Genomic DNA, 27,873 nt, shown 5'->3' on the forward strand with positions numbered 1-27,873 from the left:
AGGTAGAATGTCGCGGACAGTTTTAGGAATGGGTAAATTGGAGATAAGATCAATTTTTGCTTTATCTACCTCGATTCCGGCACCAGAGATGGTATGACCTAGGACAATTCCTTTTTGGATCATGAAATGACTTTTTTCCCAATTAAGAACAAGGTTAGTATCACAACAACGCTGAAGCACGAGAGTAAGATGGTGCAGACATTGTTCAAATGACGAGCTAAAGACAGAGAAGTCATCCGTGAAAATTTCTAAAAACTTATCAACCATGTCACTAAAGATACTCATCATGCATCGCTGGAATGTAGCGGGTGCATTGCACAAACCAAATGAAGCAAATGTACCAAATGGGCAGGTGAAAGTGGTTTTGTGTTGGTCATCAAGGTGAACAGGGATTTGATTATAGCCAGAACAACCATCTAAGAAGCAATAAAATGACTGACCGGCCAATTTCTCTAACATTTGGTCAATAAATGATAGAGGAAAATGATCATTCCGAGTTACACTATTGAGCTTTCGAAATCGCTTACAGGAAGACAAAACAATAGTTTGCCGTGTGTTCACACGCTCCAATATGAATATCCAAGTGTTGAATGCTCCCAAATTAGTCCTCTGAATCAACAATCTGTATTATTTTTTTTTATTATTGTTTTATTATTTGTTTTTTTTCAAACTAGTTTATTGAATGAACCAGGTTATGCACAACTAGGTTAGTTCTGTACGGATTACAGAATTGGGATAGTGCTGTGTCCGTAAGCAAACAAGCCAAATATGCTACTATATAGATATATATACCCAATTATAGCAACACAAATTGCCGCTAAATACCCAGCAATGACCAGAGAAACTCCTTGCGATGACAGAGGCGCCTCCACGTCGGCGAGGAAGAAAGCTTCAAGACGGCAATGGCTGTGATTGGATCGGCAACCAGAGAGGATTCGGACGCCGACGAAGCTACGATGGCTGAACGGCGATGCTTGCGGAGTGATTCCGGCGACAAATATGGGACTGAAATGGAGTACAAACAGGCCCCGTTCGCTTCTTCTTCGTTTTTCGTTCTTTAATGCTTAGCTGCAACACCCACTGAGAGAAAAGGCTGCATCACGAGGGAAGCTTCAATATATAGAATAAAATACTAAGCAATAAGCAAAAAATGAAGAACAAGGCAGTTTGAATTTGTATAAGGCAGTTTGACTTTGTAATATTTTATTTTATTTTATTTATTATTATTATTTTTTTACAAAGGTCAATATCTAGAAAGAGGAAGAAAAGTAAAAGAAAATTAAGGAAAGAAAAAAAAATAAAACAAATAAAAAATCAAATACCAGTAAACTGGTGAACGGATTAATAAATGAAGCAATTTTTTATTTTTTTAAATAAAAAAGCCTACAAACCTAAGAATTAAAATAAAAATAAGAATTAAAATAATTGAAAGGGAGAAATAGAAAGTTTGGGTGGCCTCCCAAAAATTTCAGTTTTGAATTGATTTGCGGCAACGGCGCCATTTGACTAGTGTTCGTGCAAAAATAAAAAAAAACTTGCAAAAACTAAATTAAAAATGGTATAGAATAAGTAGGGTCGAACATTAAAACCAAAATTTAAGGAAGAATAATTTTTAAAACAATTTATTGATTTATTACTAATAAACTAAAAATAAAATAAATAAATAAGACGAAATAAATTCTAATCAAATAATAAGAAAAATCTCAGGGAAGAATTCACCACCGCAGCTTGTTATAAATAAATTAGTATATATCTATGTATGTAAATTTTCCTATTATAAGCAAATCACTCCACCAGTCCAATTATATCTTGGAGAGATAAAGGAAAATAATAGCGTGAAATAATAATTGCTTGATAATATATTCTACTTAATCTGATATATCTTTGGTGGATAGAAACAGACATTCTCTGAATTACCATTTACCAATAATTGGTAAATACGAAAATCCTCTTTCTAATTTTTTTTTATCAAAATAAGAACACATAATAGAAGAGTAAAATAATGTTCTAAAGCGAAAATTTCATAAAAGAATTAAAGTAAATTTACTTATATTTCAGCCATGGTGGCTTCATTACTCCCTTGAGAAATGGTGTTTAAGCTAGCATAATAGGAAACAAAATAAAGATATAAAAACAAACTTCATAACAAAAATTATAAGAAATAAATTGAAGACAAAAATTCTCTCTAACTTTTATTATTTTATGTTACTAACACTGTATATCTTACCTCTCTACATATGTCCTTGTTTTTAGAGAAAATTATAATTATAGAAGTGAAAATAAAATAAAATAAAATCTTCCTAAAATACATTCCAATTTGGCTTGATCTTTGACTTGACGTGCTTTCCAATTTGTCTTGATATACTTTCTAATTTGGCTTGATCTTTGCTGATTTAATGGAAAAGGCAATTTCTTAATTTGACTTTGATGGATCGTATAATTCCAAATTTCTGCTATTTTTGTTTGTTTTATTCTTATTCCGAAATCAACCCCTATAAAACATGAAAAACAGATATAAGCATATTTATTTAATGAAAAATATTAATTAATTATTTATTATTATGTATAAAATAACAAGTTTTGTGCACTTATCAGAGTCATCTGCAACAAAAAGGTATAGTGTAAGGGGTTAGTTACAATTTTTGTAATTTAAGGGAGTTTATTGCTAATTGGCCAGGGGGATTTTTTTGCATTTACCCTATCATTTATGTGAAATCGAAAATGATCAATGGTAAACTATAAGTTATTTTTGAATTGAAAATTATACAAGTTGAGAATATAACAAGGTTGGGTATGGGAGGGTTCACGTTTTACGATGGTTGTAGAAGAGGGTATGAGAAAGAGTGACCAATTACTGTTGAATTTAGAATTAAATGGTTATAGTTCTAATTTGCTAACTTTGGTAAAAAATATATATATATATATACCACAATCCCAGAGTAGGTATCACTTAGATACCCGGAGACCCAATGTGTAGATTGGGTGGGTATGTGTACTAGTACTTAACCGGTACCAAGTACTAATAAATTCAGAAAAAAAAAATAAAAAATATTACTAATATCTGAAAAAAATAAGAAAAAACTTCAATTTATGGAGTTTCCTATGTGCTTCTATTCTATACCTGTAAGTTAAATTATGAGTAAAGTTTATAAAGATTTTTATTTAATTGTTTTATTAATTTAATTAAATATTTAATTTAATATATGTAATGATCATAATGATATGATCTTTGACATATGATTATTAAAAGTAGATTTGAAAATAACTTCTCCGACGAGAGAGGAGGTGATTTCGAGCGCGCCAAGCACGTGACTGGAACCATCTTTTCTCAGAAAAGTAGGCTGCACCGACTATTCCTCAGCACTGCCATCACCGATGCAGAACCCTAACTGGCAAACTTCGACATCACCGGAATCGGCAACAACGGTGAAGTGACACCGACAGTGAATCGCTGCGAAATTTTCAGCTAAAGGTACTTTCTGCGCACTTCTCTTTCTAATTTTTTTACTTTTTAAAGTTTTGATCTGAAGATGGGTTTGGAACTGTTGGTGCTTTTACATGTCCTGTTAGTTCAGTTCAGTTACATACGTATGTTTATAGTTCCACGTTTTATTTGGTGGCTGAGAAAATGCAGGAAAAGAAAAGGAAATTAAGTGAGGAAATAAGCTCCATGAAGTATTATTAATTTGGTTATTTGGCATAAGCATTCAATATGAAGAAGTAATTGTGTGTTTGATTCATGTGTCTATTCTTTCATACTGTTTTCAGAGGTCAAATTGCTGGATTTAAGTTTATTGGTTTAATCCCTTAGTACCATAAGATTCACAAAGACCACAAATCTTGGAAATAATATAAGGTCGGATCTTTTGCTAGTTCATTCGGATTTGTTGTATTATGAAGGCAAGGGGTACTTATTATATGAAATCACCGCAATCCAACAACAATAAGAAGTCCATAAATTGACCTAAATTGCTAATCAATCAGAACACTAGTGCATTTTATTTTATTAAAGATGGAGCATTATAATCCACCATTTGCCCTCACAATCATTTTCTTCTCTTCTATGGTTCAAACTCCAACTCCATCTGCAATTCCCCTAAAAGATTCAGGCCCTTGACTAGGGAACACCACATTATCATAAAGAACGATGCCAACTGCGGCACCGATCAATGGTCCGATCCAATACACTGCTTGATTCTTAAAGCTACCACCCACGACAGCAGACCCAAATGAGTATGCCGGGTTGATCGATCCACCGGTAAAGGGTGCTGAAGCCAACACATTGGCTTCAGCTATCAACCCGATTGCTAGGGGCCCAATGGCTCCCAATTGATCACGCCTCGGGTCCCTGGCTGCATAGATAGTGTACACCAAAGCGAATGTCATCACCCCTTCCAAAAGAGACTCTCCAAACCCCGTCATTTCCTGTGCAATTGCATGGGTCGGAACATGCTGCAATACCCAAAATTCATGTTAACACAATTTGCGGCATTTATGATTTAACTAGTAATACACATCTTAAATGGACCATTAAAATGTACACTTCCAGCACCTGTGCAACTGTGGTCACTTTTAGGAGAAGGCAAGCCATAACAGAACCAAGCATCTGTGCAATTCAGTAAAAGATGGTCATTGCGATGCTTATGTGCCCTCCCACTGCCATTCCGAACGTGACGGCCGGATTAACGTGGCCACCAGAAATATTGGTGGCAATGTACACCGCCACTGACAATGCAAAGGCGGTTGCAACCGCAATTGCCACCAGACTAGATGGATCTGATGTAGCATCTGGCATCATTTTCCCTGTAATCACAGCCAAATTAAACAAATTCTGCCATCTAACACCCTATTTTATTGGATAGTGGTTACTTTCCCATAAACAAAAACAGATCACATATATTGTTGATCAGTATATTTCAAAATTTGACTACTTCTAACACATTTTTTTTATCTATCTTTTTGATTAAAAACAAAAGCAAACAGTTTAAATAAATTATTGGGTAACTAACTATATGCATATAGTGTTCAAGAATGCAACACCATCGATGACAGCACCAGAGAACAGATCATATAGGCATGATATGGACATTTATTTACCCACCAATGTGTGTGTATTCAAGAGATTGGATTAAACCCGTGATTTAATTAAAAGTCATTGTTAGACATATATAGATGTAGACTATGTCTTGACACTGTTTTTTCACATTTTTGTGACTACTATTTGATTCAAATGAATCCAGTATTGAACCAAGTAATCACCCAATTGTCCATCCCAAGTGTGAAATAACATACCCTTTTACAAGCGCAATCAATATATTAAACCATATAAATCTGAAAATTAAGAGTTTCAGATTATTTCCTTAAAATAAACTAAAATTATCATCTTAATTTGTTCAAGTAACCAAATTAATATGAGTTATACTGCAAAAATGTAATGATGTGTTTAAAAAGAATGCATATATACAAATGAATCTCATTAGAACCAAAGCAGTGTTAGGAACTCACGAGAAGACATGGAGGACCCGGTAGCGGCGAAAACGAAGACAAAAGTGGAGATGCACTCTGCAAGATATGATCTGAGAGCGTTGAGAGTGATCGACTGTTCTAAATGAGCGGTTTGTGAGGCCATTGTCAAGGAACGAGAATAATAAGAGATGATGACAGAGTGCTCCAAAGGCAATGGTCAAGGAATGAGAATTATAAGAGATGAATTTCAATTTATCACAGTTTATTCATGGTGAAAAGGAAAGTATTTAATAAAAAATATAAATATTATTAAAGAATTATTATGATATTATTTATTCCCATGTTTTCCATACTTTATGAGAAAACTTTTGGGTAATATAGATGTGAGGCTGTGAGCTGTTGTTAGAAAAATCGCTCTTTCTCTATTCATCTTTTTCACATCTTCCTATTAGAGATATATATTTACTTATTGATTTTGGCGCATTTTTGACACAAGGCTAGTACACACTTGTCTTTCTTTAGATGTGCCTGAAGAAGACCACTTGCGGATATGGGTTGTATCTTGGAGCCATATTACACCGCTATCACCTCCATGTAGGGAGGCCATATGACTTTGTGACAGTGCCTAGCATTCCTTTCATCATCCAGGTCAGTTATTTCTTAACTATTTTATTATTGTCATTTTTCCTTTCTTAATTTCTGTTATTGTGTTAATTTTCTATTTTTTAAATTATTCGTTTTTAAATTATATGGCTTATTGGTATGCCCATGTTTTTTATATTGATGTATTACACATTTTATTGAAAGTATTCTGAAGTGATATTTGATGTATTATTGATTGTGTATAAATAAAATTTGATGCATTGTTCTTAGTGTATTAAAATTCCATAACAATCTAAAGTCGTAATGGTTTTTTTTTCTTTCTGAAATTCAACATTTACAAAAAGTGTAAAACAGTTAAGTAGAAGAGAATATATAATAAAAAATAAAAAATAAAAACAGTTTGTATCATTAAAGGGAAAACAAATATAATATTTGATTTGTTTATCTATATCTATATCTATTCTACTATTAAAAGTGTAACAATTTTTATTTTTATTTTTATTTTATATATATTTTTATACTATTTTTTTATCAATTACAAATTTCATTGTTAATTATTAGATGTGATTCTATTTAGCATACCGACAACAACATACCAAAAGACAACTGATAAATTTATTTAGTGCTTCCATGGTTATACATGCTGTTCTCTGCGTTTGATCTGAGTAACACGAGGGTTTCCAGCAAATGGTTACTCTAATGGCTGGTTGCGATTCACTTGTCCTTGATCCTAGAACTGGTTGCGATTTACACTAGGGAATGTTATGGTCTTTATATTGTATTAGGTGCAACTGGAACCACATGAAAAGTGTTCAGAGAACCTTTTAGTTGTCTTGGTGGTCTTGGCAACATCTTCTAGTACACCGTGTTTTCTTTTGTGCTATGAGTAACAAGATTTCATGGCTCAATCAGATCAATGTATTTTATGCAGGAATGGACCATTGATTCCGAATGGTGCTGAAACCATCTATCACTTGATTCCAGATGGTGTTGAAACCATCTATCACTTGTTCTATTCCTGCTGCAGTGATCCTCAATTGGCATGGTAATACCAATTTGAGTGATATTATTGTTTGGATCAACACAAATTGTCAGTCTAGGAAGAATTGGCTTCACCAGGTCCACAAAGTTACTGTTGCTTGCTGTGTATTGTTCTTAGTGTATGCTAGAATTAATGTGCAAATTCCATAACAATCTAAAGTCGTAATGGTTTTTTTTTTCCCTGAAATTCAATATTTACAAAATGTGTAAAACAGTTAATTAGAAGAGAATATATAATAAAAAATAAAAATAAAAACAGTTTGTATCATTAAAGGGAAAACAAATATAATATTTTGATTTATTTATTATCTATATCTATTCTACTAATAAAAAGCGTAAGCAATTTTTATTTTTATTTTTTATATATTTTTATACTATTTTTTTTTTTTATCAAGTACAAATTTCATTGTTAATTATTAGCTCGTAAATGAACCAATAAATGTGATTCTATTTAGCATACCAGCAACAACATACCAAATGACAACCGTTAAATTTATTTAGTGCTTAGAATAAAGTAAATAAGAGTTATGGGCTGAAAATTCAGAAACAAAACTAAGATTCAGGGGGTTGTTAATAGAAAAGAAGGATTGAAACTAACAAAGAAAAGCTTATTGGATTACCCTACAATGGAGGTAATAAAAAGTTGATTCTAACTTAATAAAGTAACAAATAACTTAATTGATGCAATTTAATCTAATTATGCAATTTACCAAAACAATGTAGATTTTCCATTAAAAATAATGGAATTTGACCAAACCCCCCAATAATGCAATTTACAAAAATGATGCAGATTCACCATAATTAATGCAATTACCAAACTAATGCAATTTGACCAAACTCCCTAATTATGCAAGACTCCAAGTGGACCCCATCGTCTAGCATGTGCCAAATAAAGGTTTGAGCTCTAGAGTCCTTCTTGCCATGCCTTTTAAATACTTTAAAGGCTGATGCCACTGTTCTCTACCAATTCTCTCCGGCTTGGAAAAACTCGTCTCCGACGAGTTAAAAGGATGAAATTGCTCATAAGATGAAAAGAGCAAGAAAATTTCAGCCTTGTATTCAGCAATTTCCATAATTTGCACCAAAAACAATGCATAAACTTCAAAGCTCGATCAGAAATAATAATGTTGTGCAACCCATGAAGTCGGACAACTTCTTGAAGAAAAGGTTTGGCATCGTAGACAGCATTGGAGGTCATAGAACATAGAAGAAAATGCGCCTTTTTTTGAAAAAAGATCCAGAACAATGGTTATAGCATCATGTCCCCAACTAGTTCTAGGCAACCCCATAACAAAATTAGCATCTGACCCATCACCTCTGATACGAACTCCATGGCCAGTACCATGTCGAAACTCAAGGCTATCCTTCCACGAATGTATTCGAGCAAGAACATAAAGAGCAAACCAGTTGGTCTAGGTACTGTGCTCCAGAATCCAATAGACAAATGTTGTTTGGATCAAGTCCTAAACATGTTTTCTCCTCTAGTTTATAATGCATAATTGCTGCATTAGGACCAACTGAGGAAATAGTGGGAAAACTTAACCCTTTAAAATGATCTTTTGATGCGCGAGACCCCTCTAGATTATCACTTACAGGGTTAGTTTCGTCTGGCTGTTGATTTTTCCAGACCTCATCTACCAAGTTGGTGGATATCTGAACCAGCTTCTGTTGCTTCTTGGCACAAGCATGCTCCCATTTCTTTGCAGTGCCACTAATATACACCAAGTATCTACTCCAATAGCCGCATCTTTGGGAAGATTCAGAATAGAAGTACTATCTATCCAAGACGTTTTGAATGGTTGTGGATACGGTTTGATGGAAATTTTGAGACGCTCAACCATGGCTGTGGAGACAACATTTGGGCTGCCACCGCCATCAATGGTAGGCTTCCGAGCTTGATTTCCACAATGAACTTGCGTCTCAAAATGAGAGGTCTGCTGCCCATCTTTGCCACCAACTTTAGGGTCTTCAAGGATGCGCGTCACAACGGAGATGGACGAAACAATCTCTCCAACTTCTTTCACATGATCAGTGTTGCAGGTCTCATCATCAAGCAGGTTCTCACAATCCTTGCTAGCCATTGTACTCTTTCCTTCAGGATCAGCCATGTTAGATAAAGATGGTTTCGATCCATCATTTGGCTGCATTGTTGTTGTTTGTATGCGGTAAGTTCCATCACGTAACTTCTTTGTAATATCTCCAGCAACATCATGTGGGTCATTATGATTCATTTCTAATGGATTTCTTGGAAACTCCAACATGGGATGGAGTGGTGGATCAACCTTCAAATTACACCTTTGCAGAGAGTGTAAAGGCTATTGTTGCTTGCGGTTTCTACCATCATTAGTACCCAATGCATATTCTTCTTTAAGGGCTACCGATTTGTTAAAAGGCTGGGAAATTCGAGTGCTTATCCTATCGCATTGAGCATTCAGCCCTTTAAGCTTTTCCAAAATTTGTAACAGCAACTCAGTCTTCTGATTATTGTCCAATCTTTCATTGCCCGTAAACATAATGTCTACTTAAGCTCTGATACCAAAACTGATGTAGGACAAAGGACATGCTCAAATAGAAGAAAGTAAATAAAAGTTATGGGCTGGAAATTCAGAAACAAAGCTAAGATTCAGGGGTTGTTAGTAGAAAAGAAGGATTGAAAATAACAAAGAAAAGCCTATTGGAATCACTACAATAGGACCTAGGTATCACATAGAGAAGGCCTCACACCCTTAGAATTTGTGAATCACTCATAAATAAATCTCAAAAGATAATTTTATTCAATCATTCGCTAAGTATTCATAGTTACATAGTTTCTTTTTTATAATAAAAGATAACCCTTGGATTACCCTACAATGGAGGTAATCAAAAGTTGACTCTAAGTTAATAAAATAACAAATAACTTAATTGATGCAATTTAATCTAATTATGCAATTACCAAAATAATGAAATTTTACCAAACCCCCTAATAATGCAGTTTACCAAAATGATGCAAATTTACCATAATTAATGCAATTACCAAACTAATGCAATTTGACCAAACCTCCTAATTATGCGAGACTCCAAGTGGACCCCATCGTCTAGCATGTGTCAAATAAAGGTTTGAGCTCTAGAATCCTTCTTGCTACGCCTTCTAAATACTTTAAAAGGTTGATGCCACTGTTCTCTACCAATGCCGTTCTCTGCGTTTGATCTGAGTAACACAAGAGGGTTTCCAGCAAATGGTTACTCTATTGGCTGGTTGCAATTCACTTGTCCTTGATCCTAGAACTGGTAATAATTCTTATAAAACCTCTTCTTATATGGTATGATATAGTATACATTGTTTCAAGTCGATTTCACTTTTCTGCAGGATCCACCACAACTTGTGGAGTCTTTACAGAGCTGTTTGGTTTCCTTGTGGAGTTCCCAAACATTGCTTCATCCTTTGGCTGGCTTTTTGGTTTCCTTGTGAATGAGGAATGATTTTCATTTTATGCATTTTAGCTTTCGGCTGCCGTTTTATCTTTTAGGAGGGATACAACTACGAATGGAGAGTCGCGTCATACCCTCATAAATCATTTACAACAGTAATTAGAGCTTTTTCTTCTCATGGTGTTTCCATATTTTGAGGTAAATGCAACTAACACACTCATCACTCGGGTAATATAGTTAATACAGAGAGTTTCTGCATTGCAACATAATCTGATGTCAGTCCTTGGTGGGAAAGTTTACACTAGGAAATGTTATGGTCTTTATATTGTATTAGGTGCAACTGGAACCACATGAAATGTGTTCAGAGAACCTTTTAGTTGTCTTGGTGGTCTTGGCAACATCTTCTAGTACACTGTGTTTTCTTTTGTACTATGAGTAACAAGATTTCATGGCTCAATCAGATCAATGTATTTTATGCAGGAATGGACCATTGATTCCGAATGGTGCTGAAACCATCTATCACTGTTCTTTAACTGTCAGTCTTTGAAAGTTTGGCATTTTGTTCCTGCTGCAGTGAGCCTCAATTGGCATGGTAATATCAATTTGAGTGATATTATTGTTTGGATCAACACAAATCGTCAGTCTAGGAAGAATTGGCTTCACCATGTCCACAAAGTTACTGTTGCTTGCTGCTTGTACATGATTTGGGGAGAAAGGAATGCTGGAAGATACTCCAACACCTTCTCAAACGAGTGCTCTGTTGCCTACCAGATTTGCAGCTCTTTTAGACTTAGAATGCTCTTTCTGCCCATCTCTAGGTTTAGTAGCATGGGTGATGCAGCCCTGTATTTGGTTCCTTTTATATGTAGCCAGTGGCTGGTTGGTTTGTTTTGATGGGGGATGCCCCTTTTATGCTTGTATCTTGTTTCTTTTTTAATAAAGTGATTAATTATCCAAATATATATATATATATATATATATATATAGTCTTCTATGTGGCTCCTAATTAAAGGTTTAAAATTTCTGTGAAGTTTCAGAGGAATTGGTTATTGACCCAAGGGGAAGATTGAGGCTTAGTGGAGACAAAACCAGAAAAGTGGAACTAATTAGTAATGATATATTGTTTTGAATTTATTGTTTTTTTTTCTTTCCTGGCGAACTACGGGAGAGGGGAACTTGAACATGAGCACACCTGCTCGAGAATTGGATACTTTACCAATTAAGCCACTAGTAGCCAAATGAGAGTTATTTGAAGTTGGAACAATTGTTTAAACTATATACCTCAATAGTAAATCTAACTCTATGGTTTAGTCATGGTTCAATATATATGTGCCCATTCGGTAAAAGAGTGATCAATTTTAAGGGACAAAATTTCCTATAGGAAAAAATTGTGGTATAAGTTGGCGTCTCGGCCTTTTTTTTTTCAGATGGTGCAGAAACTCGATTACATTTCACGTGGATAAGCAATTGTTCATTAATAATAATAAATAAATAAATTTGTGTTATATATTTAAATATCATCAAAACAAGACAATGTTGAGTTTTGTTAAATACTAACAATTTTAATATTATGAAGAGAGGTAAAATTGATTAACTTTCAAATGGGATACTGTAATAAGGCTTTAATGGGAAAATTTAATACAATAATAACAGCTTAATTGGTAGGTCTTTATGGGATATAAATGAAATTCAATAAATTATGGGTTTACTACTTTTTATATACAGTTACAAAAAAAAAAAAAAAAAAAAAAATCTCTTTGTGTATATATACTGCTTCTTAGTGATGAGAAAAGTATGTTTTATTTTTCTTGGAGTGTGCGAGGTTAAGACTGGTGTATCGTCTCAATGGTGCAGCGAGAAAAAGAGTGAAAAATGAAATATTACAGTTTGATTGTTGCCTAAATCAACCCAGCCTCAAAATTGTCTGCATTAATTTAGTTGGTAATTGTAATTTATTTTTACCCTTTGTTGTGATTCTTTTCCTTGTATATATTGTAATATCTTATTATTATTCTCTTATTTCTTGATAATGACCTCACAAGTCTATTGGTTGGAGCACTATGTCATTCTCAATGCTATCTGATTGTATGTATTTTGTAAAGTTACAATTTGATTGTATGTATTTGGTAAGGAATTATTACAAAATACACACGATGTAACAGTATTGAGAGTGATCGAGTGTTCCAAGCGAGAGGTTAGTGAGACTATTATCAAGCAATAAGTATAATAAGATATGAGGTGGAAGGAAAAATATCACAACAAAAAACCGTAAGAATAAATTACAATTGCCCAACTAAATTAATGCATACAATTTTGGGATTGAGTTGATTTAGGTAAGAATCAAACTGTAATTGTCATGAATTGTGAGTTGATCTAGGCAAGAATCACTTCAAATTTGTTTGTTTTGAATACTTGGGCGGGCTAACGGATAGCCCTGGCCAAATTCAAATTTCTATTAGCCTAAGGCCCTAAACTCTTCTTGTCTTTCTAAAACGTTTCTCTATTTTATTTTAATTTTTTATTTTCTCTCATTAGGATATGATATTGATCTTTGTAAATAATAATTAAAGATTTCACAAATGAAAAAATAATAGAGAGAATGAGTTTTCTTTTTTCTTTTTGCATTGAGTTTACGTTTAAATTTATTTTTTTCCCTAATGTGATTTTGAAGAATTAATTTGGATTGTGATCGGAATGGTATATATTTTTTAAAAAATATTTTCTATTTTATGCTTTGAGTTTAGTAAGATTTTTTTTTTCCTGTGATTTTTAAGAATTAATTTAGAATTTATTAATATTTAAGTTTACCTTGTACTTGTTGATAAATAAAGTCCTCTTTTGACAACAAAATTAAAAGACTAGAGATTTTGTGAAAAAATAAAAAAATGTAAAATAAGGTAAGAAGAAAAAGCATATAGTGAAAAGGGTAGATGTGGTATATTATAAAATGAGAGAGTAGAAAAAGTGTTGTTTGTTTGGAGTGGGTTTTTAATGTTCATTCAATACCGGTATGTTGTTTGAATTTAGCAGGCTACGCCCGTTTTGTATTATGCCATCTTTCCAATCTGTTTGGCATTTCGGAGGTTGGGCCTACTCTCAATGAAGGGATTCAACCCAATACATGTTCATGTTCATGTTAATGAAACGATCGAGAATGGAAATCAATCAAAAGCAAAATTAAATCTAAACTAGTTACGCAATTACTTAAGCTAATAAGTAGTTCAACGCAGAGGAAATAATTTTTTATTTTTAAAAAATTAAAAATATATAAAAATTTATGATTAGGTCAGTTTTAAAAAATTATTTTTTAAAAAATTTAGTTATGAAATGTATGTTTTTAAAGAATTAAAATATTGTTTTCTGATAATAATATTTCAATTTTTTAAAAACATGCATTTTAGAGTTATAAATCAAGACCTTAAAAATTAATTTTATTCTCTTATTTTGCCAGCTGGCTACGGAGGGAATGAGCAATTTCGCGCGCGCTAAGCACGTGACTCGGACCCTCATTTTTCTCACTTTTCGTCTCCTGAAGAAGCCCATCGCTTTCTTCATCGATCCATCAAATTAATAAACAGCTGGGTAAATATATATATATATATATAATTATAATTATATACACACTCAGTGTCTCGCATAGATACAGAGAGAGAAAACCAACAAATTGTTTCAGGTTACATCTCGATCGATCAACATCTACACTCCAAATCACCAAAGTGGCCGCCTGCACCGACACTTCCTCGGCACGCTCTCTCCGACTCAAAACCCTAAGGAGAAAACTTCGATATCACCGCAGATGCGGAATCGACAACAACGGTGAAGTGACGACGACTGTGAATCGCCGCGAAATTTCAGCTAAAGGTATTCTCTACGCACTCCTCTTTTCTCATTTTTATTCTTTTTTAGGTTTGATCTGAAGTTGGGTTTGGATCTATAACTGCGTTAGTGAATCTACGTGCCCTATTAGTTTAGTTACGTATGTATGCATATGATTCCATGTTTTATTTGGTGGCTGAGAAAATGCAGGAAAAGAAAGAAAAAAAAAATTGAAGTGACAATTAAACTACATCAATTGTTATTAATTTGGTTAATTGGCATAAGCATTCAATGTGAATAAGTAATTGTATGTATGATTTACGTGTATGTTCTTTTATTCAGTTGTGAGAGGTCCAATTGCTGGATTTTAGTTTATTATTGGTTTCTTCCCTTACCAGCATAAGATACACACGACCATATAACAGAAATTAATACAGTAACAAAGGATGATCACAGGACACATCCAGAAAAAAAGTCCATTAACTGAAAGATCTGGTGGAACTTTTCAATTTTTATTTATTATTATTATTTTTTTTTTCTCCTTTTTGCACGTAGAGCATATGGTGGATCGTTATGCTATAGAAAATGTACTTTGGTTCTGTTTAATTAGCAATTTAGATCAATTTATAGGCTTCTTGTTGCTGCAACATTGCTGGTGATTTTATATAATAAGTACTCCCTGTCTTTGTAACGCAACATGTCCCAAGAATCATATAAAATCAACAGCATTCAACAACAAGAAGAAGTTTTAAAATTGATCTAAATTACTGGTTAAACAGAGACCAAGTTCTTTTCTTATAGTTACTGACCATTTTTTTGTATTTAAGATGTGGCATTATGATCCACCATATGCTCTATTTGATAGCATTATGATCCACCATATGCTCTATTTGATAGCATTAGGATCCACCATATGCTCTATTTGCAAAATAAAATAATAAAAATTGAAAGTTCCACCAGATCAGATATGGATAAAAATTAATAGACAACTTTTCTGGATGTGTCCTTTGAAGTTTTGATCATCCTTGTTATTAATTCTGTTATCCTAAAGAAAAAGGAAGTTCTGTTGAGTTATTCAATGCTATTTATTTTGTTAATAAAAATTTATATATTTGTATCACTATACAGACATCAATGCCAAATGCGATTTACGTAAATACGGAAACTGTAATTCACAACCATTGTCTCTTTTAAAGTCTTACATTTTTTATTTTTTACTAGCGTTGAGCGATAGCCTATAGCCTTGCATTTTATTTCTTCCATTCCTCAGTGTTTTTTATAGGTAATTCTTAACAATAGAATCAGACCAGGTCTCATTTTTCCGTCATACTTTTAAGCAGCAATAATATCTAAGGCAATATCAAAATCCATTGAGAGGGGATGGGAAAGATGATTACCCTTTCATCTTCTATCTCTGGAAAATTTATTACATAGAACATAAGAATCAGTCTAATGTTATACATGGGATCTTCTTCAAAGGAAGTTAAAACTTCCTTTATTTCATCATTGAAAATGGTAAATCTATATTTCAAAGCTAATAAGAATTTTTTGGTTCTTGTATAGATGCCCAATGAAGAGGAAAATCTCAGAGATGTGGAAAATCCCAAAGATGGTGAGGCCCAGATAGGTTCAGATGTTTCATCTTCTAGCGAATCCCAAGTTACCTGGTATAGTGGCTTACTTCATCAAGCATCAGTCTATGGTATAGCTGCCGGATACTGCCTTTCGGCATCATTGCTCTCCATTATCAACAAGTGGGCTGTTATGAAATTTCCTTACCCGGGGGCACTAACTGCTCTACAGTACTTCACAAGCGCAGCTGGGGTCTTCATTTGTGGGTGGCTCAAGTTAATAGAGCATGATCGGCTTGATCTTCTGACAATGTGGCGGTTCCTACCAGCTGCAGTTATATTCTACCTCTCTCTCTTCACCAACAGTGAGCTACTTCTCCATGCTAATGTTGACACCTTCATTGTCTTTCGTTCAGCAGTTCCCATTTTTGTTGCAATAGGAGAGACTTTATACTTGCATCAGCCGTGGCCGACAATGAGGACATGGCTCTCACTTGCCACCATCTTTGGTGGTAGTGTGCTTTATGTCATAACAGACTATCAGTTCACACTCATGGCTTATAGCTGGGCCTTGGCATACCTAGTAAGCATGTCCATAGATTTTGTCTACATTAAGCATGTGGTCATGACCATTGGTCTAAATACATGGGGTCTTGTGCTGTACAACAATCTCGAGGCTCTGCTACTGTTTCCATTAGAGCTTCTTATTATGGGAGAGTTGAAGAAGATAAAGCATGAAATTACGGATGAGTCAGATTGGCACACTTTTCAGGTGATTCTTCCAGTTGGATTATCATGTCTGTTTGGTTTAGCCATCTCTTTCTTTGGGTTTTCTTGCCGCAGAGCAATTTCTGCAACGGGATTCACTGTTCTAGGCATAGTGAACAAGCTATTGACAGTTGTGATTAATCTGATCATTTGGGACAAGCATTCAACATTTGTGGGCACGATAGGGCTTTTGATATGCATGATAGGTGGGTTTATGTACCAGCAATCTACAAGCAACAAGCCCAAGGCTGTGAAAGAAGTAAATGCACAGGAGAGTGAGGAGGAACAACAGAAGTTACTTGAAATGCAAAGCCACACACAGAGCAATAGTGATGAGAAGCATCCCACAGATCTAGGAGAGGGAAAATGAGAGGTCAGAATTAAATCTTATTGCCTTGTTTTTCAATCTTCTTGTCAGTGATAAGGACTAGGGGTAGCAATTTTTTTTTGCATTTCGCCAATTTTGTGCACCTATTTGGACGCATATCTGTGATTGGAATTTGAGCAGGGGTCTGATCCGGATGTTGCATTCTTTTGATGTAATTTTCAACGATCGGAAAGAAGAGGCAGCATTTGAATGATTCTTTTAGTTGCGGTAGTAATTCGGAGTTCATAGATGTGGTGTGGATGTAATTGGTCCACCTTTACTGATTGATAAAATTGGTCTAGGATATGATGAAATATGTTCCTTTTTCTTCTAACTTTGAGAATTTCGTTCATCAATCTAGTCATCCAAATTGCTGCATGGTCGAGTATGAATACTGTGCCTTTTTTTAAAAGTAGAATTGCTTGTGATTGTTACTCAATTCCATCTCTGCTACAATGGAGTTCTGAATGAAATTTTTCTCGGTCTTTATCGGCTTGAGGCTCTTGATTATTTTTGTTCTAATAACAATTGCATCAGTTTAACTCGTGGGTGGCAAAGTCGGTTTTGTAAGATATTTTACACACTGTGATCTTAGCATGTGATTAGAGGTTATGACCTTAGGAGAATAATGAAAACATATGATTCATGTAGTGGGCTATCTGGGTAGTTGTGAAAATGACAAGTCACAATATTACATGCATGAACAACTAGAATGCATGCTTGAAGTAAAAACTCATTTAAAATTGTAAACTACTTTCATTCAACTTTGAAACATTATAGAAAAGAATAATAGTTCACTCTCTCATACAAGGGTGAGATTGAGGGTCTACAAGACACACACCAAGATTTTTAGAAACTCAAGACACTGGAGCCATGTGCAACAACGTTCTTGCCTCCTCCTAACTACTTGCATGAGACCTAGCATGTCTTCTCCATTTGCAGTAACATGTTTGGTGTTTGAATTACCAAAAAGATCAAAAGTAGAATTTGGTGGAGACAAAGTCATAATGGAAATATCAGTATCAGAAGAATAATCAAAATCACATAACGGTGTTGCACCACCAGCACCACCAAAGACACGGTTGTCACATATGCCTCCTCTGCAAGCCATGACTCCAAGACTCTCTCTCTCTCTCTCTCTCTCTAAAGTGAAGATACTCGAAGACTTTCTCTCTCTAAATTGATGATACTACGCTAATAGTTATGTTAACAGATCATGGTGTTTTTATATAGATACACAATTGTTGTTTGAAGTGGACAAGGAATACTCTAAACCCTTTGGATAAAGGAAATTTAGATTGGATTGGACTCAAAAAGCATGATGAAATAGATCACGAATCTATTCTTACACAAGCTGGAAAAGAAAAGGTGAGTGTGATTCTTGCACCGAAGAGTTGCAGTAAATTGCTATGCATAATTTTTTAATTGGTCAATTATGCAACAAATAAGGAAGTGGAGCCCTCTACTTAGTTGATAAGGAAGTGGAGCCCCCTGCTTAATTGTATTTGGTATAAATAGCTAATTAAAATTATTGGGTTAGACAATTCATGTTCGGTACGAGTATCACTACTCTCTCTCTCTATATATATAATTAGAAATTAAATCTACACGTGTGAATTTAGTTATTTATTTATTTTTCCCCTTCACCACAAGTCGTTTTGCAAGACTACAAAAGTAAAATGAAAATAAGTAATGACAAAAAAATAAGAAAAAAAAAAAAAAAATCTATTTGAGGGGGCTATCTGCAATTAACCTTAGTTTGATATTTAGGATGAATTATCTAAGGAGTATATGTTTGAAGTCATGTAATAATCCAGATTAAACCGAAGATTTGCATCGGAGACAGTGGTCCGAGAGAAGAATGAAGTAGGGTTTTAGTGACCCATATCTATAAGCAATACCACCACGACCATTGAGGGTTTATAGAATCGCGGCCGTAGACAACCAGTGGGATGGGATAGGGGAAGCTCCTGAATGAGAATTTTAAGGAGAGAGGGTAGAGAGAGTTCAATTCTGTCAGTTATTTTTTATTTATTTATTTATTTTTTTTCTCTCTCTCTCCTTAGAGGCTAGAGCACGTGTATTCGTAAGCCAGACCTCAAGGTCGGATCCCTAGGCAGTGTCAATTCCTTAGTTTAGTAATTATAATTGGTTTTGAAGTTATAATTATTATGAGGTTTAATTTACCGTTTCTCATTTAACGATTTGGGACGTTAGGGCATGTGACAAGTTATGACAGTTTTGGAAAAGTTCAATTAAAGATTAAAACTTGCAAATGGGCGGTCAGCCTAATTCTAGCCTAATATTTAATAACTTAAATAATTCTAGTCTAATATTTAATAACTTAATAGTTTTAGTAATCCTAATTTTATTACAAAAAACAACTTGTTTTAACACATATCTCCTCTACTTTTCAAAGGGAAGGGTGATGATTTGAGCTCCAAAGTATAAATAGGTTTGTGAGTTTCTTATCAATGAAAGAAAAAACCTAATTATAAGAGATAAGTACACATCCGACAAAATTTGATGATACTCTATAAGCAATGTTTTTGTCAATTACCAAGGGAGTGATATGGGAGATTGAGTGTTCAAACCCTAACAATTATGTGCGCGCTTGAACTTTCAACCCTTACAAAGAAATAGGCTGAAAATAGGCAAAGGAAAAGAAATTTTCAACACAACCAAACAGGAAGAGGAAATAAATTCCCCTTCTTTTTCTTTCCTTCCTGCAATCTTCTTAGTTCCAAATGGAGCCTCAATGCTTGAAAAAAAAAAAAAAGGCAAAAAAGGCACCGGGTGCAGTCCATAAGGCAAATAGACATCCAACCCTCCAATATTGGGTATACAGTACAAGTATGCACTGACCATTTACAAAAGATCATGTGGTCGCTAAGTCCAAACCAAGATCAAGCAACACAAATCATAACAGCACCAATTCGTCGCTACATTTATAAAAATAAATTTCCCTTCATAGGGGAGTGAGGTTTCTGATTCTGAGGATCAAAGAGTTCACGGTATAATGCGGTTCAGAACTTCTCAAAAACATCATTACCGGGGAAAACCAAAATTATCAAAAAAAATAAAAACATGAGGAATGAAAGAAGTCAAACATGCACCCTCTCTCAGAAGTATATCATATAATATTTATTTTGTACGAGAAACGGTGGATCCTATAACGGTTGCATCTCCAAATTAGTGTGCTCAGCACCATTTGCAGAGGATGGTGCAGAATCCTGGTTGTTGCCGGCAGAGCTCATTTCTTGAACAGGGGGAGGGTTGACAATAGTCATTGGCATGACAACATCATCGGAGAGACGTCCCTTCATCTCCCTGTGCTCCTGGCACAAGGCACACCAGTGCATGCAGCAGTGCACCATGCATGGATCACATGGCGAGTTCTACAGGGTCAGCAAAGTTGAGTGAGCAGACTGAATGCATAATGGACATAACAGCATAACTATCAGTGAATCGGATTAGAATTAGATATTGCAATACTAAATAGAATCTGTTATGAATGCAAATACCAATATCAAAATGTACTCCAAAAAATACAATATCAAATTGAATCCAGATATAAGGTCAATACAATAAGAATCCAATACTGGTCCTAACTAAATTGCATGAAAAAGTTACCTCAACTCATTAACAGTGGCATAACATAGCCAATTGCCGAACATGGAGAACTAATAGCTGCAAGTGATGTCGTTGACATGCGCATGACAGAAATTGTTTTGTTGAACAAGTTCATGATGCACCAGGCTATAAAAAAAATACTAGAATTTACTTAAAAGTCAAATCAACATCTTCAGCTTATCACATGTGGAGATTGAATTCTCAAGTCCGTTTGGCAATAAAATATTTTGATTTGGTTGGTTTAAAAAATGAGATTCAAAGTTGAGCAATTGTTGAACATGTCAAAGGTAAGGCTAACCTAAATTGGGGAAAGCTACAAATCTATTACTTCTGTGTGCCTCCATCAATAACACTAGTAAAGATTTGGAAAACAAAAACTATGTCATTTGTTTTGTTTTATTTCTATTTTTTTATTTTTATTTTTATATCAGAGACAAATGGGACTTGTATTCATCTTGAATGATGGTGCTTTTGAAAAAATAGAACAAGAAGCTTTTTCATGACTGCTGCATTTCTTAGAATGAAATGGCTTAGTGGATGGAGGAGAAACTTATAGAGCAATTTATCGAAAGCTAAACTTATTTTGCTGTTAGCACCATCCAATTCAAAAAACAAAAACATAAAAAAGGCAAATAATATGTCATGAACCCCAGCATGCCATATGAGGATTTTTCTTTATGGGGAAATTTAGAATTTCACATTAAGTTCTATTTTCATTGAAAATAGAAGTATGCTGTGCAGCATTACACATAGATGATCTATCACTTGGACATTGCAGGAAAGGAGGAATCAGTTGCCGAAGTAAAATTCTGAAAGAATGCAACTTGCGATAATCTGACTGCACCAATTTCAAAAATGTTGACGTAAATTACACTTGGTCTAGATGATGATAAGGGTGTGCCCATGTATGTGTGCAAGTGTTGACAGGTCTGCTTGGTTAGAGATAAATATATGTAGATAGAGAGTGACAATGCTTTTTGTAACATGCATGTAGTTAAGAGAAAGAACATATATTCCAAGATTCAAATTTTAACTAACAAGCAGTTTTTAGCATGAGTTGCATCACTTGCTACCCTTACAAAGGGAGGTGCAAGTTTCAAGTCCTGGTCGGGGCACTGGTGCATATGCAGTACTGATCAAAAGAAAAAAATATACAAAGTATAACAAATTGCTTCACATGGATGGTAGGCCCCATCTTGCATCACTGCCGGAAACACTTTCCAATGCTTAATTATCCTTGGTATCAACATTAGTATACATCAATGACGCTTGGTTGAGGATACAAAAATACCAGACTAAGAAGCACGGACACTCCAAAATGGACGAAGAATCCGTGTCCGACACGTGTCGGACACGGACACGCGTCGGACACGCCCCGACACGTGTCGGACACGCCAAAAAACGTGTCTGGAATTTTTTTATTTTTTTTTATTTTCGGACACGGCTTGGACACGGCTTGGACACGGCTCGGACACGGCACAGACACGGCTCAGACAGCTCGGACACGGCTCGGACAGCTCGGACACGGCTCGGACACGGCTCGGACACACTTTTCTGGATTTTTTTTTTAAATTTTTAATGCTGATATGTTAATTTTTTTTTTTATTTTTTTTATTTTTAATGCTGATATGTTCTATTTTTTGTTTTGTACTACCCTAAAGATGGTGATATATATATATACTAACCTAAAGATGCCACAATTCGCCGTGTCCGTGTCCTAAAGATGCTGATATATATATATACTAACATATCAGTGATATATATATATATTCCAACCTAAACATATCAGTGTTTTTTTTTAAAATTATTAATGCTGATATATATATATATATATATATATATATATATATATATATATATATACTATTTGCCGTGTCCGTGTCCTAATTTTTTTGGATTTGCCGTGTCGCTGTGTCCGTGTCGTGTCGTATCCGTGTCCCGTATCCGTGTCCGTGCTTCTTAGATACCAGACCTGCCAATTATTCAAAGGATTGACCATGCTAAACAAGGCCACAAGGTAACATTTATTTTATAAAATATGATTTCCAGGGATAAAATTGGAGATTTGGTAATTATAAACAGTTTTTAGAGGAAAGAAAATTGTTATTATTTTATATACCTGTAAATTCCACATATTTCAGGAAAAATGAACTGTTAGAGAATTATTAGAAATAATTTTAAGCCAACAAAAAATTCTACGCACTTGTATATCATATAATTGCTAAGTGTGGGTCTAATTGTCCAAGACAAAAGATTTTATGATTCATGTTGTTTATTGGAACAATGGTTGCACATCAACATAAAGAGAAATAGAGTTGTTTACCTTAAGATGATATTTCTTTTGTAAAGACTGCCGAAAGAGACCTGTATATATGCCACACATCCACCAGCTAAATAATAAACCCTCACAAATAAGAAATGATGTCCTTGGGTCAATGCCATGGAATGCTGCCACTGCTGCTGCAACTGCAATGCCACCTTCAACAAAAATGGCATGGCAAATGCATGGTGTGGTCCAGGGGATATCTTCTTTCAATGTTTCAACATTACGTCCAAACAAAACACATGGGCAAAAAACTCCTGTCCAGCCTGCAGAGGATGTAAATAATAGGTTTTTGAGACAATTAAAGATTATCGGATATTGAAATATACTGTAAAAGAAGAGTGAATAGGAACAATGCATTTGTCAAGGAAGGAAGGAACATTCAAGATAGTAAGCCAAAATAATTATGAAAAATAAAAAAATAAAAAGATAGTAAGCCAAAACGATGATATAATGAAGTGTAAAAGAGGGTGTAATGCAAAGTAGTATCAGTAGTACTATTAGTAGTATTAATGAAACACGAATCATGAAAGCCATTCCACCTGTCAAAATTGGCGCTGAATCAGTCTCTACAAGCCTAAATATGTTTGGAGTTTATTTGAACTTCAGCCCCTTAGGGTTGGGGGTTTGAGGACTGATGAGAGATATTGAAGAATAAAAAGAAAAGGAAAAAAAAAATTGCATTTGAAAGTTTCGCATACTTGGGTTCAAGTTGTCACATCAGTTGGCACCCATAACCATCTCTCTCTCTCTCTCTCTAATATACACACCCCATCAAAACTTTCTTTTTCTTCCACAAACCACACCCCCCCCCCAACCCCCCCCCCCCCCCCCCCCCCCCCCCCCACACATCTGTCTCCTTATTTACACATTTTTAGCTTTGTTTTCTTTGTGGAATATCTGTAATTGAACTCAACTTTGACAACCAGTCCCCTACCCCAGTTATGGCAGCATGAGAGTATAACCTGGAATACTTTACAAATATCTGGCAGCTGGTAATTTTACAATTGATATTGCTTGATGTAGTATGATAGTGAATAATATATAATACATATATCAGCAAAAAGTCTCTACATGTTGTGAGATAGCACAAGTATTACCTGGAATACTTTAGTCAAATTATTACAAGTTAATATTGTAGACATGTAACCTTTCCAAGTATGCAGATAACTTACAAGTTAATACGAACTAGGTACTCAATATCCCAAAACATTTAAAAACTTACAACTTTCTGTATCTTCAGTACATCCAAAAATCCCAGTTGTCCAAGGTTCATTTGCCGGAGGCTCATAGCTTTCTGGTAAAGGTTGCCCACATTCATTGCACTTGTGAACATTCAACTGCCCATGAATCATATCAAGAGTTTATAAATCTGTCGACACCTTAAATAAAGAGTTTTGCCGCAAAGAGAAGTGATACAATTATATCATTCCATTTCTCCTTATAGGCAAAAATAACAAATTCTCATCTATCGATTGAGAAGAATATAAAGCCCTCTGCTAAAGTATACAGCAGTACATTGTCTGCATTGTTAATAAAACCCACCAGATACTTCACTAAAGTATAGGTAAAGTGTGCAATATGTATGATGCAGGAAAATACAAGCTATATGATTGCCAAAAGGAAAAATATTGGTTCGGTAAGGAGTTTCTTTCTCCATGAAGGCATGAAAGTCAGCTATGTGAACTCCTTTGACCTTTTTGTGCAAGAACTCCATAAGGTCACTCACATTATTAACGTTTCACAAAAACTTCTACAGAGGCTTCAAACAATCATTTTTTCCCCCATTCTAAATGCATCAAGGGATAAAAAAAAAAACTACAGCATTTACAAAAAGTATGGCTAATATTGCTTCCAGCCCTTTATTTACACTCTTCCGCTAATTCAAACAATGATTAAAGCAAGAGGTAGTAAATAATAATTAGTTCTATAGGTTCACAATTGGTTTACATATGCCAAATTGCTCTAGTATCTAAAAATAGCATGAAATAAAGGGATTCAACGATTAATTTATCGATTTACTTACCATACAAACTTATATATTACTGCATTTATTAATTCATGTCAAATGCCGCAAAAAGATACTCACAAAAAGAAAGACGAAACAGATCAATGTCAATTCCCATAAAAATAAAAAACAAATAAATAAAAAATCTTGAGACTCACTCTATAGCCTATAACCTCATCTCACTCAAAAGTTCAGCACAACAATCTGCCTAATGTAAAAGTATCGGAGAGAGAGTACAGAATAACAATTCTTTGAGACTTATAATTGGTAGCTCCATCCCCATAAAATAACTATTTTGCTCATTCAAAATGCACCACCAGGAGCATGATGGAGCTGCTTGCTAGAGGACCTGGCTCTCCTTCTCACACTAGTCCCCCTTCACTTACTTATTACACCAACCGCCGATCAAGGCATTGCCCAGTGAAACACAAAAATAGAGAAAAGGAAACATCATGGCTGAACAAGAAAAAAGGGGTGATGCAGTGTCTCCCAAATTCCCCCAAACACATAGAACACCAACTTTGAACGGATTTGCCCCTTTTTAATGATCTATAAATAGGGAATTCTCATCACAAGTAGTTGTGCATTCAAAGAAGGCTAACCTAGTGCCTACTGGGAACATTAAAGTACCAAATAGCCTTCCATGAGAAATTTGAAGAGTTCTCCTATATGGCTTCCATGACAGAAAATATGCTGGATCTTAATAGGAATTTTGGTAAATGAGGACGATATTGTATAAGCAACCGTACTAAGAAGATTTGGATAACTTAAAAGAGAATTATCTGAGAACCCTAGCCTCCCATCACCGCCTGTTACCAAACATCTCATTATTGATGTAACAAGGGAACTTCTGTTTAATCTTTTCTTTTTGATATTCTCAGATCCCATCAAATTCCACAAATTTTCATGGGATTTGATGACATTGTACTTTGGGATTTCAAAATCCCATGAAATCCAAATCCATTTTAAATTCTTGTGATTCCAAACCCTAGGAATTCCATTTTGAATTCCAAAACCAAGCATTCCAAACACAGTGTTAATCACCCTAATATACGCCATAGTTGAAACTGAAAGTCAAACCAGCTTCCAGTAAACACTAGAAATCAGAAGGAAAATCACAAATCCAAAAGGAGTCCCCTGATAGATCAAATTATATAGTAATTTACAAACCAAATGAATACATACATATACATATAGAGAGAGAGAGAACTGACCTGAGGAACATCAATGGGCTGATTGAGTTCTCCAGGCTTAATGTCTTCCAAAGGCGCTTGATCTTTAGTCAGCTTCACATAACGCGACTGTGGACCTCCTTCCGCCATCTGATCTGATAATCGACAAAAAATATTCAGTCAAAATAAATAAATTCAAAAAATAAATACTAAATAAACTCTTATCTCAACTTCAAAATTGAAACGACCTTCAAATCGAAACAAACTTCGCAAACTCTTGTCGGTGATATAAACTCAGAGACATATGATATGCAGTAACCGCTAAATCAGTGAAAGCTCCGTTAATGTTTTTTTGGCCAAATCTGTAAAAATAATTCCCGAGCATTTCCACGAAGGTAGCTTCTTCAGTCTTTCGAGAGTTTAGATCCGGTGTGGAAGCGACGGCGTTTGCAACAAAGTTTCGTCCAATTAGTTTGTGCCACGTCAGAATAAGTCATTAAATTTTGCTTGACGTGGTGGATCTGGTGAAATGCCGACTTGTTGACATTTTGAATTTTTTTTTTTTTTTTTTTTTGCATTGTGACATTTTGACATTGACTCTCGACTTTTGAAAATTTTCTTGGTCCAGTCCGGTGATGAACATGGTCCATTCAGATCCAGTCTTAGGGTTGATTCTAAACCCTAAATCTAGTCTTACACCTCGATTGGGGGAATTTCAGGAAAAAAAAAATATAAATAAATTTTAAAGAGGAGAGGGATTACTTATAGGATGTTTGATTTAATTTAATTTTTTGAGAACAATTTTCTATTTTAAGATATGTGAAAATTAAATAATTTATTTGATTCAATTTTCAGAAAATTATTTTTTATTTTGAGACAACTGAAATTTGTTTGAGAACTTGTATTTGTTATATGTGTATTCTATGTTCAAAGAATAGTGTCATTTTTCACCCAAACAACCTAACCCTTCAATTTGTTCAACTTGCATCCTTTTTCAAATTACAAAAAATTATGTGCAGGTAGGGTGGATCTAGCTTAGAATTGACTTTACCTCAATATTTTGGAATTCCTGTTATTGAAATGAATGGAATTAGAAAGGAGATTGTGTTTCTCAACCTTCTAAATGAAAAATTAGAAGTTCATAACTTCATATCCTCCATAGTAAAATGATAGATGTGTTTTTTTTTTTTTTTTTCATAAGATAAAATGAAAGATGTGTTTTTTTGAGGGCAAAAAAATTTGGTTGAATTTCATGAGAGTTATACATATATGTGGACTTCTAGAATGTTATAGGTATCAACAGTCCATAAATAAAAGGAAAAAGGAAAAAATAAAGTAAAGATAATTATATTTAATTTTAATATTTGGTTTATCTCACATCTAAGAAATATAGACACGGATACGGGTAATAAGCATATAGAGATAAGAGAATATTTTAAAAAATAAGACACATATACATTCATGGATATGATAAAAATATATGTGTGTGTGTGTGTGTGTGTGTGTAATATTATTATCTACACAAATAATAATTATTGCTATTTTATCCATAAAATTACTAATTTGGAGCGCTTCATATTTGCTACTTTTGTTTTGTTAAATTTTATTTTGTTTTTGTAATTAGCACATAATCTATTTTAGATTGCATTGAATTCCATTTTTGTTAAAAAGGAAATCACAAAACCACCTGACAGGCT

The 27,873-nt window shown here is 34.4% G+C and overlaps 2 protein-coding genes, 1 long non-coding RNA gene and 1 pseudogene across 5 annotated transcripts; 2 read left to right on the forward strand and 2 right to left on the reverse strand.

Moving 5' to 3' along the window:
* The first annotated feature begins 3,219 nt into the window (after positions 1-3,219).
* Positions 3,220-11,476, forward strand: LOC132312555 (uncharacterized). 2 transcript variants are annotated; one of them, XR_009483293.1, is made up of 5 exons: positions 3,220-3,472; positions 5,989-6,114; positions 7,001-10,377; positions 10,457-10,716; positions 10,999-11,476. It is a non-coding gene; the product is annotated as an uncharacterized LOC132312555 (long non-coding RNA). The 2 variants fall into 2 exon arrangements; XR_009483292.1 differs by having other exon boundaries at positions 7,001-10,716.
* On the reverse strand, positions 4,069-5,629 carry LOC132314987 (probable aquaporin TIP5-1; annotated as a pseudogene).
* A 2,644-nt stretch (positions 11,477-14,120) lies between the features above and the next one.
* On the forward strand, positions 14,121-17,396 carry LOC132312556 (GDP-mannose transporter GONST3-like). Its single transcript, XM_059810958.1, has 2 exons — positions 14,121-14,379; positions 15,898-17,396. The coding sequence occupies exon 2, from the start codon at positions 15,898-15,900 to the stop codon at positions 17,041-17,043; it is 1,146 nt and encodes a 381-aa protein (XP_059666941.1). The 5' UTR covers positions 14,121-14,379; the 3' UTR covers positions 17,044-17,396.
* Positions 17,397-19,963: 2,567 nt separating this feature from the next.
* Positions 19,964-26,582, reverse strand: LOC132312557 (cell number regulator 6-like). Of its 2 annotated transcripts, none has more exons than XM_059810959.1 (5): positions 26,425-26,582; positions 26,219-26,331; positions 24,222-24,336; positions 22,997-23,262; positions 19,964-20,438 (listed from the first exon to the last, which is right to left on the reverse strand). In XM_059810959.1, exons 2-5 carry the CDS (start codon positions 26,324-26,326, stop codon positions 20,211-20,213), a joined length of 717 nt encoding a protein of 238 aa, XP_059666942.1. In that variant the 5' UTR covers positions 26,327-26,331; positions 26,425-26,582; the 3' UTR covers positions 19,964-20,210. The 2 variants fall into 2 exon arrangements, with proteins under 2 accessions (XP_059666942.1, XP_059666943.1); XM_059810960.1 differs by having other exon boundaries at positions 26,219-26,326; positions 26,425-26,551.
* Positions 26,583-27,873: the final 1,291 nt, after the last annotated feature.

This window comes from Cornus florida, unplaced genomic scaffold (genome assembly GCF_030987335.1).
Source record: "Cornus florida cultivar Cherokee Brave unplaced genomic scaffold, ASM3098733v1 CherokeeBrave_3.0.0_Hap2_Chr06, whole genome shotgun sequence".
NCBI lineage: Eukaryota > Viridiplantae > Streptophyta > Magnoliopsida > Cornales > Cornaceae > Cornus > Cornus florida.

Bases quoted from the DNA above. Each gene is read 5' to 3' on its own strand.
- LOC132312557 (XM_059810959.1), bottom strand. From the start codon at position 26,326: ATGGCGGAAGGAGGTCCACAGTCGCGTTATGTGAAGCTGACTAAAGAT. The intron at 24,337-26,218 runs GTCAGTTCTCTC...ATTCATGGGCAG, and splicing joins AGCCCATTGATGTTCCTCAG to TTGAATGTTCACAAGTGCAA. The intron at 20,439-22,996 runs GTAAACAACTCT...CTGACCCTGTAG, and splicing joins AAAAGAAATATCATCTTAAG to AACTCGCCATGTGATCCATG.
- LOC132312556 (XM_059810958.1), top strand. From the start codon at position 15,898: ATGCCCAATGAAGAGGAAAATCTCAGAGATGTGGAAAATCCCAAAGAT.